The sequence below is a fragment of the Eublepharis macularius genome, chromosome 13 (assembly GCF_028583425.1).
Source record: "Eublepharis macularius isolate TG4126 chromosome 13, MPM_Emac_v1.0, whole genome shotgun sequence".
Classification (NCBI taxonomy): Eukaryota; Metazoa; Chordata; class Lepidosauria; order Squamata; family Eublepharidae; genus Eublepharis; species Eublepharis macularius.
The window spans coordinates 42,567,782-42,582,790 of NC_072802.1; the positions used below are offsets into that span (position 1 = coordinate 42,567,782).

A 15,009-nucleotide genomic window follows, 5' to 3' on the forward strand; every position below is an offset into this window, starting at 1 on the left:
AAAGAAGAGCAGTATAATTTTGCTTCAGTGATGCAGTTATTCTGTAAAGCTTCAGATCAACTGTATTTACAATGTTTACTGCTTTTACATTTATAAAAATATTTTTATTTAATCCATAACATTATCGTTTTCAAAAACTATGTCCAGACTTTTTTCCTCAGATATAAATTCTAATTATGTTTCAGTTATATAGCAGATGAAAGATTTCTTTTAACAAACATTTATTTAAAATTAAAACAAAGGAGTTAAAAGTAATTTTTATTATTATTTTTTTACAGTGTAGGCACCATTGAAAATAATTGCCCTTGGCATTTCTAACCACCATCTCTCCCCAGTGTCTTTATATCTTTTTTTAAAGGATACAATGGCAACTTTTAACTAAAAAAAATCATTATTTGCTTGCACACCATTAACTCTTCAAATATTTGGCAGATATTTTTCAGATCCTTTAAAATGACATTTGTGCAAAAACAAAAATGTGCAGATCCAAACCATAAAATTAAAACACATCCAGCCTTTTTATCAAAAATAAATTTACACCAACAGTTCCACAGCTAAGGACTGAAATACAACCCCACTTCAAACTTCAGCATAATATACATACTGGATTGAAAGGAAGGGGAAATAAAGAAAGAAAAAGGTATTACCCATCTAAACAGTACCATAAATATATAACTGAAAGCAAGTTTATAATTTCATCTACCTTTTATGAAAAAAAAATCACTCTGTACTGCACAGTACTATCTTTGTTGTGAAAGAATATCTATAACTCAGTTATTTGCATATTAACTGGTAAATACATATTTAAAATACACTTGAGGGAAATTAAACATATCATGATGGATGCACTGTATAATGTACTTTAAGAATGTGTTATAAATATTTTACAGGAAAAGCACCACCACACAAAACGCTGGTGTCACACATTTTATACCTGCTTGTGAGGTACTTATCGCATGCCATGTTATCCTCCCAGCTCCCCCACCCCAAACACATAATGAACTGCTTTTTAAAAAAATTACTCAAAAAGGAAGAAATAATTCAGTTAAACCAGATTTCTATTTGCGTCCATTATTGCCAAAAGCCCTCCTGCCCATCAACTGTATTGCTTTAAAATTTCCTACCATGATGAATGACATCTTGAAACTCTGCCCTAAAAGATAATACATAGAAACTATACACTAAGCTATGCCAGTCGCTACATGTGAACTTGCAAAGCTATAGACATATTGCTCTCAAATGTAGGTGATCAAAGAGCTGCCTAAAATACTGTACCAATTTTCAAAATAGGTGATATTGTCTCAGGTTGATTACACTTACAGGGGCCTAAAGAGAGACTATGGTGTTCAAGCAGGTGCTATAGCAACATCCTACACAGTCTAAGGTGCTCTCACGTATATTTTTTGTGAAAAGCTACTTCTTAAAGTCTAATTTTAGTGACTCAGAAAAAGCTGTAACTTATGCATACCAAATAATAATAATAGTAAGACCGGTACATCCCGTTCTTCGAAGCGTAACAAAATGTTGTTGAAACACACTGCACATGTACTTCCTATGAAGTCAAGTAAAAGGGGTGCAGTCCACTGATATCTGCAATAACAGGTACACCCGAGATTCTGCACGCTGAGATTGGCAACTGGTAGCCCCTGGTTAGATCTAGAAGCAAAAACTGTGCCTCACCGTTTTTAAAACTGGATTAAACAGGTGAAAACTACAATATTAAAAGTTGCTCTTTACAAAAAGAATGTCCTGGAAATACAAAAAAAGCAGGTATACCCATCACAAAAGAGTGGAGGTAAGTCCTTTCAAATCCTCGATCATTAAATATGTCGCAATGATCCAAAAAGGCACAAGGAGCTCATGAGCAAAGCACTGCCAAGCTTATAGTAGGTTTTGGTGGGCTATATTGGGTCCATGTGGAACAGCAATCAGTGACAAAATTTCTTAGGAGGAGTCATTAACAGAAAACCTGAAATGAGACACACAAGAAGAAAATGTTTGTGCTCTATCATAATGGCCTTGTTAGTTCTTAGAACTCATCTCTCCCACCTGACAATTCATCTGCTCCTTCCACCTTCTCCTACTTTATTCATTCATGCAGCAATCTAACAGTACGTGTGCCTAACTTAGGCTGCCACTGTGCTATTCCAGTATCTTTCTAAGCCTTGCAAAGTGAACAGGAAGTGAGGTAATCAGCAGTGCAGACATACCCTCAGGAATATCCCCTCAAGGTTAAGAAATGAAACTTGCAAGCTTACTTCTGAAATTTCTCCATAAGTTTTTTCACCATCTTATCTGTGATCCCCGGACATGCAGCTTCTGCCATATTGATGCTTTTTTCAAGTTCTTCAATTGCCTTCTTTTTGTTAGCATTATTGGTGTCTTGCTGTTTAAGCTGGGAAGCAAACCAACACGTCAGGATTTTATAAACTTGCTGTATATGCTCTGGACATGCATGAAATTGAAATTTACCTCAGCAAATACAGGTGTGATTATCATTGTTAAACAGCTCAGGGTTTTCATGAGATCTTGGTCCTGGAAAAAAGAAAAGATATTTTTTCAAAAAAAGCTCCTGGGAAACACATGGAAGGCAGATTCTCCTAGACCAGGGGCCCGTTCCCAGCTATCATGCAGGCCTGCAACCAAGCAGGAAAATGATAGCAATCAGTGTGCTATATACACGCACCAACACACAAAGCTCTGTTATATCGAGCCAGAATTAGTCTGTCATACTTTCATAAGACAGCATTTATTGCATTAATAATAATATAATAATAATATTAGATTTATATACCACCCTTCAGGACAACTTAACACCCACTCAAAGCCGTTTACAAAGTATGTTATTATTATCCCTACAACAATAATCACCCTGTGAGGTGGGTGGGGCTGAGAGAGCTCTAGAAGAGCTGTGACTGACCCAAGGTCACCCAGCTGGCTTTAAGTGGAGGAGTGAGGAATCAAACCCAGCTCTCCAAATTAGAGTCCTGGCACTCTTAACCACTACACTAAACTGGCTCTCCAGAGATTTTACTGCAAAAGTGTGCAGATAAAGACAGTCATGCAGGGGAAAAACCCCTGCAAGCAATCTAGTACCCCAGCCCATAAACAAGGATTTATTTCCCCCCAAATTAGAGAAACTTTCCACTGAAATATTCCAGACAAAGGACAGCCAACCGTATCAATTTATTCCCATCACAATGATGTTTGCAACGTGAAAAACCAAAGCAGTAGACATTTGCAGTAAACTCTCAGCCATCTCTGTGGGGTACCACAGCATATTAGGCTTGCAACTGCTAAGTACCTTTAAGTACAGCTGGGACACAACATGGCTTACACCATCCTAATAACTAAAGTGATAAATATTGTCTTTTTAGTGAGCTTTAGAGTAGGACAATAAACGTGAGCTGCATGAAACCCAATGGCTCTTCAAGGCCCAGTGAGATTTCTTATTGTAATCCTGAGAATCCTGGCTGATTTCAAAATAATGATGATGGTGTTCTACCTCTCACGGTTGCCAAGGTAAATGTGAATATGAGAGATGGCAAAAACTGCCATGGAAACAGGCTGCCAACCCCTTGCTCTAAAGTAATATTACCAGGCAGCAACAGGGAAGGAAAATGACATTCAGCGTTGCTTCGCAAGCACTGTGGTTAGCACTCTGTCACTGCTTCCAAGGAATCATGAGAATAGAAAGAGATTCTGGCTGGACGTACTGTTCCATTCTGCAGTTTCTTGGCATCTGGTTTCTTCCGAACTGTAGTAAAACTCCACTCTGGGTGAGAATTATTCTCCTTGTTGCTAGACTCCCTATGGAGTGGGGGGAAAACAAACAGTTTAGAGAACTACACCGCTATATCATGCTTTTGTGTGACTTAAAAAACTCAAATATAGTACACTGATACTAGAGACTCAGCAAACAGTCTGGTTGGTATGAGGCTGAAGTAGACTTCGTAGCATACTGACCAAGAAAATGATACTACAACCAAATTTCAATGCTCGACTTTAGATTATTTCATTGAAGAGACATTCAAACATGCATACTGTCTGCAGCCACATCTGACTTTATGTTAAAAACTTCCCCAGTTTTAAGCAGTTTCGGAGGCATTTTTCTACCAAGACATTGGGAAGTAGGGGCAAAACTGGGAAATTCAGAGTGAAATCCACATTCCAATGAAGACAAAAAAAAAAAAAACAGGGTTAGACAGCAGGTTAGAATTTCACCCACTGTGCATTTAAAAAAAATAAATTTCTTAGCAGACAACACAGTGAACTGGGGCAGAGATGACAACAAATGCAATGGACCTTTACACCATAACATAGGGATTCCTTCTCCAGCTCAGTCCACCCCCGGGGATTGAACCTTATATGCCTTGAAAGTGGAGGAGATGTGGGTTTTCAACATACTACTGCTACATTTTTTTTGCAGGGGAGTAGCTGCTTTTTCATGGGCCTAAGGTCCCAAATAATGCCTCTAACAAAGCTCAAAGGTTGCCCTTGAACAAAGTCACTCCCACCCACCCTAACCTACCTTCCTTATAAGAACAAACATGTGGTAGTTAAAAATGAAACAAGGGCTATGATTCTGAAGGCCCATACATGTGACAAGGACAGAGACAGTCTACTAGGGGCTATGATGAGACCACTACTGTTCATTGCAGAAGTCAGGACATCACTAAAATGTAAAATCTTTTGGTGTTTAAGATTGCAGAACTCAAAAGGCTAGCCTGCTAAAAGGTAACACAAGTTTCTAGGTGGCTTCTAGAAGCCAAAGAGTAACAAAGCTGTTCACACTAATGCTTCAAAACACTGTTTTAACACAAGCGGTGAACTCTACGCTCCAGAGCACAAAACCTGCACCCTTGAACTGATCCCTTCAATTCTCCCCTGCCCAACCTTGACTTACGAATCAGAACCATCAGAATCCGTTTCATCGCTGCTGTGTCCTTCTGCTTTCCATCGCTTGAACCTATCAATAAGCTCTGTCAGGTAAGAGGTCTTCTTGGCATTTTTCAGAATGAATTTGTGCTTTAGCAGTTCTTTTGCTGTAGGACGCTGTTAAGAGAAAAATTTTTTTACACTGAACACAGTTCTGGTAATCCCAGACTGAACCAGATTGTCTCTGCTCTAAGCCATTTTGGATCCCCACTTGGGACACTAATGGGAAATAGATTAGATAGGTAGATAGACAGATAGTTGAACAAGTGAGCTTTGCAATTAGTTGGCATGAATAAGTAAGCCCAGCTGGAAGTCTACTCTGCTTTTTCAAGGGCACTGCATAATTCAGAGCTCTTCCACATTCTTAGTCCATCAAAGTTATCTTCAAGGACTGGTCCACTAAAGGCACAGTAGAAAAGCAGGTTTAAAGAATAATCCAACAGGACTCATTGTGATGCCTTATTGCAAGTTCAGTGGACTAACCTATGGTGTGCAAGTGGTTCATCCTGGACAACTTTCTAGTTTCTTTGTCCTCTCAATTCCTGAATTAACAGAGCATCCCACTAGTTTTCACAGTACTTCAGGTCTAGCAACAAATTGCCAAGTCACAAAGATTTGTTTGACCCAACTGCATTTTGTGTACACTCCAAATATCCCTTCCTAAAAAAAGAATGCTGTATACCTCAAAAATCCAAACATTTTGAAACAACTCATTTCATCTGCTGTTTTGTTTTGTAGAACAATCACTACAAGTGCTTTGATTTCCAAAAAGAAAAGAAAGAAGCAGAATTAGGAGTAATACTTACAAAAGTTGGGTCCTTATTCAGACATGCATCAATAAACTCTTTAAAGGGTTTGCTGAACTCTCCTATTAGGGTTGGAGGATTGTTTTTGGGAATGAGGAACAGAACTCGCATTGGATGCATGTCTGAGTTAGGTGGCTCTCCTTTGGCTAGTTCAATTGCAGTGATTCCCAGAGACCAAATATCGGCCTGCAAGGGAAGAAAGAAAACACTGCACTTACATAGTACCACTATTTTAAACAAAAAGCTGGTAAAATGTCCAAAAATTAAGCAGAAATGAAATGATATATCACACACATGCAAAGAAGGGAAGATGTGCTCTGTGAGAGCCAGTCTAGTGTAGTGGTTAAGAGCATGGGACTCTTATCTGGAGAACCGGGTTTGATTCTCCACTCCTCCACTTGAAGCCAGCTAGATGACCTTGGGTCAGTCACAGCTTCTAGGAGCTCTCTCAGCCCCACTCACTTCACAGGGTGTTTGTTTGTTTGTTGTGGGGATAATAATAACATACTTTGTAACCGCTCTGAGTGGGCCTTAAGTTGTCCTGAAGGGCGGTATATAAATCAAATGTTGTTGTTATTGATGCAATGAGAGATGGATTTGTCTACACAGAGTTATATGCAACAGCAAATTCTCCCCAGTTATTGTCAACATCTCTTCAACTTATTATTACTTACAGTAATGCTGATGACAAATTGTGGAAGTGCTAAACTCGGGGGGGGGGGGACAGATGGGTGTGACTATGCCCTGTGAAAAGTAGTTCAACAGGAAGCCCAATAAAGAAACTATTACAGCTCTGCAGTATAGTAAAAGCCTGAAACTATGAACTCAAGAACTGTGTGTGTAATTTGCATACTGGCCCTCTTGCTTACAGATGTTTAGACAAAGAGTACAGGACTCTGTTCAACTAGTTTTGGACATGGACATAAGAAGAGATGAGGTTCACTTGACATAAGAGGACAAAAGCCACAGGCAATTTATAGAACAATCCTCAAAGCTTTGGTTTGTATGCCTTTAGCAGAAATTGCATACACAAGTTTGGTATTTTTATTTGCAGTCATCAGGGTTAGAAATTGATGTTAAAGATTAAACACAAGCACACATATACAACACACATATAGCTCATATTCTAAAGCTTTTTTTTTTACAGCTACCAGATTTTGCAAGTGGGGCTACATTATATGCTGTCGCATGGACAAAGAAATCTTTAAACAGCATCTTTTACAAAATAAGCAAGTGATTCATGAGCATAAACCAATAGAAAAGAGTCTTACTTTTGAGTCATAAGCTGATTGCTGAATTACTTCAGGGGCCATCCAAAATGGTGTGCCTACAAAGGTATTCCTCTTAATTTGTGTATCGGTAAGTTGTCCAGCAACCCCAAAGTCTGCAAGCTTAACATCCCCTTGCTCTGACAACAACACATTGGCAGCTTGAGGGAAAGAGAAAGTTCAAAAACTGATTTAAAAACAAGAGGGAACTATGGTTTGAAGTTCAAACTCTCATACTAGTTCAAATATATGTGCACCTTTAATATCTCTGTGGATTTTCTTCTCTGAATGTAGATAGTCAAGACCTTTCAAGATTTCCTTCAGCATCGTAGCAATCTGGAATTCGTCAAATGGGCCAGCCCGCAGCTTGAGGAGGAAAGCACAAGAAAACATAGTTCAGATTTTATTTTTAACCTTGGCCTTCACCAGCTGTTAAGATGAATGTCATTGTTTTTATTGTTTTTTTAAGAGATTTGCAGGCAAGGAAAAAACTTCACATACATACGTTCCACAACAGTCACTATAGAAATGGTTGCTCACAGCCACACAGAACACAGCGGGTGGCTTGGAAACACCCTCAAGAAAAAAGAGGGAGAATGCTGTATCTCCCTAAGAGGTTTTGGCTAGTGAAACATTTCAGGGACAGTCATAAATCCCTAGTAAATGCAACAGGCTGCTCTGGAAGACGCCTATCAAAGAGTGGATATCATTAATAAGATCCAGTTTTCCTCAACTTCTCCCCATTTAGCTCCTCAAGAACAAATCCTCTAGGACAAGAGGTAGTAAGATAAGAGTCAGTGCCCATTAATGTCAGTAAAACATCTGTGCAAGACCACATCTGGCACTGACACAGACAGTTCACAGGCACACATCTCCCTGCAGGTCAGTTCCGCTACTAATAAGGGCAGGTTCGATAATATCACTCAGTGACTTACAGCTGAATATGTGCACTGGAGTCATTAAGGTATTGTGCCTGAGGTGAGATGAGGTGATCTGTCTAGGTTTGATGTGCAGGGAGTGTTTCAAATGTGTGCTCATGTGGCAGTTTCGGGTGCATTCCAGCTCCCCTGCCTCTAAAAACTAACTGGTTCATAAGTACTTTGCTACTGAAGAGCAGTCAGATGTTTCGTTCTCCCTACTCTTTCCAGATTCCAGCAGACAGAAGCAAAAGGTTGCTGTTAAGATTGAAACCGTTGCTGTTCCTGGAAAAGACGGCCTCTGCTCAGAGGAGACTAGTCAGAAACCAGTGGCAAAATACTAGGATCTAGCCACCGCTTGCTATGAAACATTCAAAAATACTGGATGCTAATGAAGTTTCAGAATTTCATTATAAATACTGAACTGTATTATCTTACAGGAAAGGGGTGGGTCTACTCTACAGGGCTGCGGTAGAGCTGGACTGGGTGATAGGGGAAAACCACACACCACCACCTAGGACTTACTGCTTTTTTAGTCTCTCCTATGTGGCGCCCAACATGAATGCTGCATTTATGATTAGCAATGGGCCTTTTCATAGTTTAAACTGCCAAAAATGGAAAAGCCAGGTCAGTTTCAACCCTGAATGTTAACTGAACTTTGCTTCCACAGAACTTTCCTAGTTCATGATTCCAAGGGAAACATTTTAGTGTATTTAAAGTTGACAGAATAGGAGGGGGGGGATTCCTACCTTTCAGCCTGTTAGTGATTCTATTTTGCTTTCACTTGTTAGGAGTTCTACAAGGCTTTCTCATTCTACTGAAAAGCAGAATTTGTTCTATGCTCAACCTAAATACGTATTTCTGAGACACAAAGCAGACAAGCTTGCAACGCAAGCTCATCTATAACCAGACAGACAAAAAGGAATATTGTCGTTACTGCCTCAACAGGAGTGTTGCATGACAAAAGAGCCAGTTTGCTCCAGTAGAAAAGTGTGTTGAACAGAAGAAAGGTGTTCCTGCCCAGGTGCTGACTCACTAGGTAGCCTCAGTCAAAATAACACTCTCCCAAAACACAATAAAATAAGAACAGCTGCCTAACATACAAGGTTCATGAAAAGAGGAGGGAGATTGAGATGAAAATATACTATTAACAAGATGGGAGCCCATAAAGCATGGCCTGGGGAGGGGAAAAGAGACTGGGAAGTTTCCCCTTGATCCAGATCTATCAGGATGCTACAAGTTCTCAGGGGCCTTGAGTGTGCCATTTTTTTCCTCTTCAAATGCTGCACATTACATTTAATGTCTCCTCAGAGAACCATGTTTGACACCTATCTACAGGGAAGGGTAGATTTTTCTGCATACCTGTGTATGCAGAAATTCCTGCCTTTTTGATAGGTGGCCCCACACCACTGCCCTACTGAAAAGCAACCATTAGCTTCAGTGTTAGAGGGAGCAAGCTGGATCCTCACCTCCAAAGTCTCTTCCTCCAGGATATACAAGTTCTTAGGATCTGGAGCACGGCAATTTCCCTCTTCCCCACAATGACATTAAACTACTCTCAACATAGTACTAGTGGGGTATTAAAAACTTATTATTAAAAGTGTGTTAACAAGACTACCTTGCCCTAGAACCCAGATTTTGGTGCAATGTACAGAGAAGGAAACACAGATGTGGACGTTTAATGGAACTACTGCCTAGAACCAGTATCTTTCCCCCAAACCTGCACATTTACATCTGCTTGAAGGTAGAAATGGTCTTTACTGAAAAATTACAAAAAGTAGCAACTAAAGTGAGCAGCCAGCCCTGAAGTGAACAAAATCGCACTCCCAACAATAATGTATACGTTATTTTTTTTAAAAAACAAACAATGCATAATTAGAATACTTACAAGATCCAATGCTGATCCCCCACCTAAGTATTCCATTATTATCCATAACTTTGTGCCCTAAAAATGGATGTAAATAGAGCGTTAGACACGGCTTAAAGCACTGCGTTAAGATATTTCAAGGACAGGTTAATGTACATAGAAGAACATACAGTACTCTGCAGCAGAATCAACCCATATAGCTACATGGCCTCCGACAGGAAACCAGATCCACATGCTTAATGAACAGTCTCTCCCTCTATGATGCAACTCCACAGTTTCCCCAGCAGCTCCATCTCCTTATTCCCTCCTGCCACACAATGGCAGACTAGGATGTTAAAAACAGTCCTGGAGCAAACTGACTCCGGTAGCCCATGTGGTGCTGGCACTGCCGCAGGGACCATTCAGCTCAGGCCCAGGCTGTGGTAATGACAACAGCTGGAACAGGCACACTCCCTACACCCATTTTATGTTGCCACAGCCCAGGTCTGAGCTGCCCCTGGACTCAGCTTGCACATGGCTATTAGTGGTCCATCAGGGCAGCAGGCCACTGGGAACTGTCCCAGGACCAGTCTGCTCCTGCCACCATAAGCGCAAAAATCCAGTTTTATTCTTTAAATTCACTGTTATTTTTAAGTTCAGCCATGAAATGAAATAAAAAACAAGCTACAAATGTTTTAAATAAAATACACTTCATATCTTTTAAGTTGGACATGATGAGATGCAAGCATTCCTCCTGTTGCGTAAATTTTATTTATATTTTATTTTAAAGAATTATACCCTCCACCATTTTATCCTTGGAATACCCAAGGTGGCCTACAAAAAACAAGATAGCTATAAATAATAAAATATCACCCCCCCCCCTGCCAAATCATGTCTGAGACAAACAGATAAGGTATGCTGGGACCAACATACCTAAGGGACCGTCTCTTCTCATATACTCCCTGGAGGGTGCTGAAATCAGTTGGTAGGCACCTACTGGTGGTCCCTGACCCCAAGGAGGCTCGACTGGCCTCAACCAGGGTCAGGGCCTTTTTGGTCCTGGCCCCGACCTGGTGGAACTCTCTGTCTGAGGACACCCGGGCCCACCAAGATCTTGTCTCCTTCAGATGGGTCTGTAAGATGGAGATGTTCTGCCAGGCATATGGTTGAGGCCATCAGGGTTTTCACCAAATGAACCTCTCTCCTGGTCTCCTCTATGTCTGTAGGGGGTATTGACCATCTACCCCCCCCCATACACGAGCAACCTCGCATGGTTAAGCCGCACCTCAACCTCCATCAGATGCTATATGGTTTTTATACAGTGAGAAGGTGTTTTATTAGAAGCTGTGTTAATTGATTGTGATTTTATCTTTGTATATTTTATCTTCTGTTGTGACCCACCCTGAGCACGCTTGAGGGGAGGGCAGGATATACATATAATAAATAAAATAATAAAAATAAAAATAAAATTAATTTACAATATAATCAAAATTTAAAATAACAAAACAGAAAAGGTAGTAAAAAAAGCAATAAAATATTGTTAAAAATCCAAAACAGCCTAGCTAGTAAAAATTAACGTTTCATTGTTCTCTGGAACAAATATTTAGTTTACACCAGGGGAGCAATAAAAATTGTGCCAATCGTATCTCCTGGGGGAAACCGTTCCACCACCCAGAGAGAGTAACAGAAAAGGCTTCTCATGGGTTAATACTTGCCAGCTCTTCAGAAGTCAAGGCCCCTTAGCAGGACCTTGCCAGCTGACCTCAGTTCTCAGGCAGGTTCATACGGATTAACTGTTGTGCTATATGCATTGTGAAGCACACATAATGGAGGGAGACAAAGGGAAAGTGGAGCATGGAGCGGTGGGAGAACAAGAAATATAGAATATCTGGCAGACAGAAGAGACCTAAGCAGGAGGTGCACGGGAGACTTTTTCCCTGCAGGTGGTGCATCCCTCCACTGCCCTGGGAATCAACATCACAATCTGACAGAAATGTACATCTTTCCTAAGTGGATACTTATCATGTGCCACTCCCTGTATGTGTGATTTGCAAACATGAACCCCCTTAAAAAACTTCATTATGCCCCCCCCATCCATGTTTCATGGCTCACTACATAACTTTCCCCTCCCCTGGGATAATCCCTTTCATTCCACAACAGGAATCTAGAACCTGTACTCAAAAACAAAAGGGCACGACAACAAATCCACCTCCCTTTGCTTAAATAAGAAAGCCTGAACTTATGATACATAAAGCAGCTCTTGTCTACTCAGTCACACTTGAAACCAGTGCCTAGAAACTATTTTTTTTCAGGCTACAAATAAAGTCAGCTAATTCCATTGGAATCTAATTAAATCGCTAACAACATAAGCAGTTGAAAGAAAAGGATCAGTTTTTTTAAAAAACAACAAATTAAATAAATGTTCTGACAGGAAGGTGGTTATTTCTTTTTAACACTGTCTTTCCCCCAAAAATCCTTACATAAAATTACTGCATAGCATATCTGAAGAAGAGGGCTCTAACAGACAAAAGCTGCAATAAAATTATATTAGTCTTTAGGCTGCCACCAAGTAGAGTTATGTTTATTTATTTGGTACCCTGAATTTTAGTAATGGTTTCACTGGAGGCAGTGTTCCACAGCACTGTTCAACATACTGGGAAAGCAAAGGACCATTTTTCGTAAGCCATAAACAATGACTAAAGAGCTATTCAAGAAAACCCTTTATTTTGGAAAGAAGATTACAACTTGCAGACCAAAGAGACCATTTTAAATATATGAGTTATCAAATAGTCTAACTCAGTAGCTTTTCATATTTTCTTACGACTTTTACACACACTTGACTTATTTCTGTTTTTCTTAGCAGCAGATCCCCAAGCATTGGAATTGGTTTGGGTATGGTTCTTCCTTAAGTCTGCTCCCGCTTTGCATTTTTAGTTGTAGAGTTGGTTTATTTTGTTCAGCATGTGCCTTAAATAATCAGGATTTTAAAGTAAGGGTGCTGCCGTCATCAGTGGCATCATTGGTGATGACATAGCACCCCCCCTCTTTTATGTATTGTGCATGATTATAACATTATAGCGACATAAGGTCTGAATTTCTTTTAAAAACTCAAACAATTATCACGTGGGGAAGTCTTGGCTGGCACTGGAGGGGCAAACTAACCTCTGTTGGGACTGAGCCTCTAATAGCAGCAGCAATGTGCTTTTCAAACTGTGCTGCTTTTTCTTGTTCCAGAAGTAGCCACTCCTGCAGGCTCTCTGCAATTTTTAAAAATCGTAGTATCCATAGCGTTATATCGACTGACCGATGTAACAAAATATGCAGCAGATTCTCAGAATTCTAAACTTTCATTTTTAAAAAAAAGTCTCTAGCCTCTTCCCTTGCAGAGATACAAGGGAAACGGCATTATCTCCACAATGGAACACACTAGATACTTACATCCAATCACTGAAAAGTAGTTTGCAGGTGGATGGGAGGGGGCAGGACAAACAACTTAAAACTGTCTCCTCCAGCTAGCCTTTGGCTCCCTCCCTCCTCCACCTTTTTATGTCCCCCTCCCACCTTCAACATTATTTTATTTATTTAAAAAAATTTTATGCTAACCCAACCTACAGTCCCCAACAAGGCAGTGATAAAAAACATTTAAACAAGCTTTTAAAAATACATATGTATGAAACAATATTTACAAAACACAAACAGGAAGGAAGGTCCATGAGGGAGCACCAAACAAAACAGACAATGGCAAAAAACCAGTAACAGAGGGAAACAAATCTCTCTGAGAAGGGACTTCTGTAATTTTGGTGCCATGACAAGAAAGCCCTTTGTCAAACTGCCACTTATCGAGCCTCAGATAGCAAAGACAGCAAAAGAAGGGCCTCTGGAGATGAGTTCATCTAGGGTGGGTTCATATGGGAGTAGACAGACCTTAAGATTAATTGGTTCCAAACCAAATAGGGCTTTAAAAGGCCTGTACCAGAACCCTGGAGTAGGAAGCTGCCAGGGAGCCCATGTGCATTGAAAAAGACTGGCATTATATGGTCCCTACTTATTAGCCCTCATCCATTCCAAAACTGCATTCAGGATTGGGTTCAATTTCCACAACCTCCCATAGCTTCTCTGGAAGTGCAAGACAGAGCTGAATATCATCCACATATTGATGCCAACCCAGTCCAAACAATCTGCTTCATCCAGGAATTCTCAGAGCTGTCCTACCAACCACTTGTGTAATCCCCTTGCTCAAAAATGGTATATTTGAGATTGGACAATAGTTATTCAAATGTATTGCGTCCAGAGTAGGTTTAAAAGTGGGCACGCTACAGCCTCTTTCAAGGCAAAGGTGACCACCCCTTATTTCAAGGAGGCATTTACTGTCTCCCCGACCCAGTCAGTCACCCAGGCTCCTTTGACAAATTTAAACAACCTGGAGGGGAAGGGTCATACAAGAAGGTGGTAGGCCTCAGACTTCCTAAAATCCTGTCCACATCCTCAGACTAAGTAACCTTAGAAGTATCACATAGAACAGAACAAGATGGCACCCAGGCAGCATCTAACCTGCATCTAACACTGCTAATGCAGAATCCAAATCAGTACAGATGCAAGAAATTTTATCCACTTTCCTTTTTTACCTTCTCCACCTTTCCTTTCTCTCATCTTTTACCTTTTAAAATCTCTCCCCCCACCCACCCCTATATGCTGACACTATATGCTCAGCAATGCTGGTTGCAAGTTGTCTAGCAAACTGCTACCAGGATCTCACAACACAGTCTCATGTGATCTCAGTTGCACACCATTCTTAAAGAAGCAGTGTGACAGACAGGGCTATGTCTATCCTCTTTTTTCCTTATCAGCCAATTTCCTTTTCACCATGTTGGTGCAGAGAAACCAAAAACAAGCAATCAGGGTCCTCAAAATCATCAGAGGGAGAAAGGCAGGGGAGTTGGTGAAAGAAAAGGAGCATTTAACTGTTATTCTCCTCAGATAGGGTCTAGAACCTCTAACAGGAAGGTAAGAAGTAGCCCTATATCATACTGTGTCTCCAGGAAAAAGACAACTACAAGTAGCATGGTGAAGGCAGGATTGGTAAGCTTCAGTACTGGTAGAGGGACTCTATGGGGCAGATTAAGGCCAGTTTGGTGTAGCGCAGGGGTCTAATCTGGAGAGCCGGGTTTGATTCCCCACTCCTCCACCTGAAGCCAGCTAAGCGACCTTGGGCTAGTCACAGTTCTCTGGAGCTC

The 15,009-nt window shown here is 40.5% G+C and overlaps 1 protein-coding gene across 2 annotated transcripts in view; it reads right to left on the bottom strand.

The window, feature by feature from the left end:
* Nucleotides 1–245: 245 nt before the first annotated feature.
* Nucleotides 246–15,009, bottom strand: part of STK26 (serine/threonine kinase 26) — a 40,069-nt gene continuing 25,305 nt past the window's right edge. For both annotated transcript variants that reach the window (XM_054996055.1, XM_054996054.1), the window contains exons 4-12: nucleotides 9,818–9,874; nucleotides 7,270–7,378; nucleotides 7,016–7,173; nucleotides 5,745–5,930; nucleotides 4,907–5,055; nucleotides 3,717–3,810; nucleotides 2,473–2,535; nucleotides 2,259–2,395; nucleotides 246–1,969 (exon numbers count right to left, since the gene is read on the bottom strand). In XM_054996055.1, coding sequence (XP_054852030.1) covers nucleotides 1,945–1,969; nucleotides 2,259–2,395; nucleotides 2,473–2,535; nucleotides 3,717–3,810; nucleotides 4,907–5,055; nucleotides 5,745–5,930; nucleotides 7,016–7,173; nucleotides 7,270–7,378; nucleotides 9,818–9,874 — 978 coding nt within the window. In that variant the 3' untranslated portion in view covers nucleotides 246–1,944. The remainder of the gene's footprint in view (nucleotides 1,970–2,258; nucleotides 2,396–2,472; nucleotides 2,536–3,716; nucleotides 3,811–4,906; nucleotides 5,056–5,744; nucleotides 5,931–7,015; nucleotides 7,174–7,269; nucleotides 7,379–9,817; nucleotides 9,875–15,009) is intronic.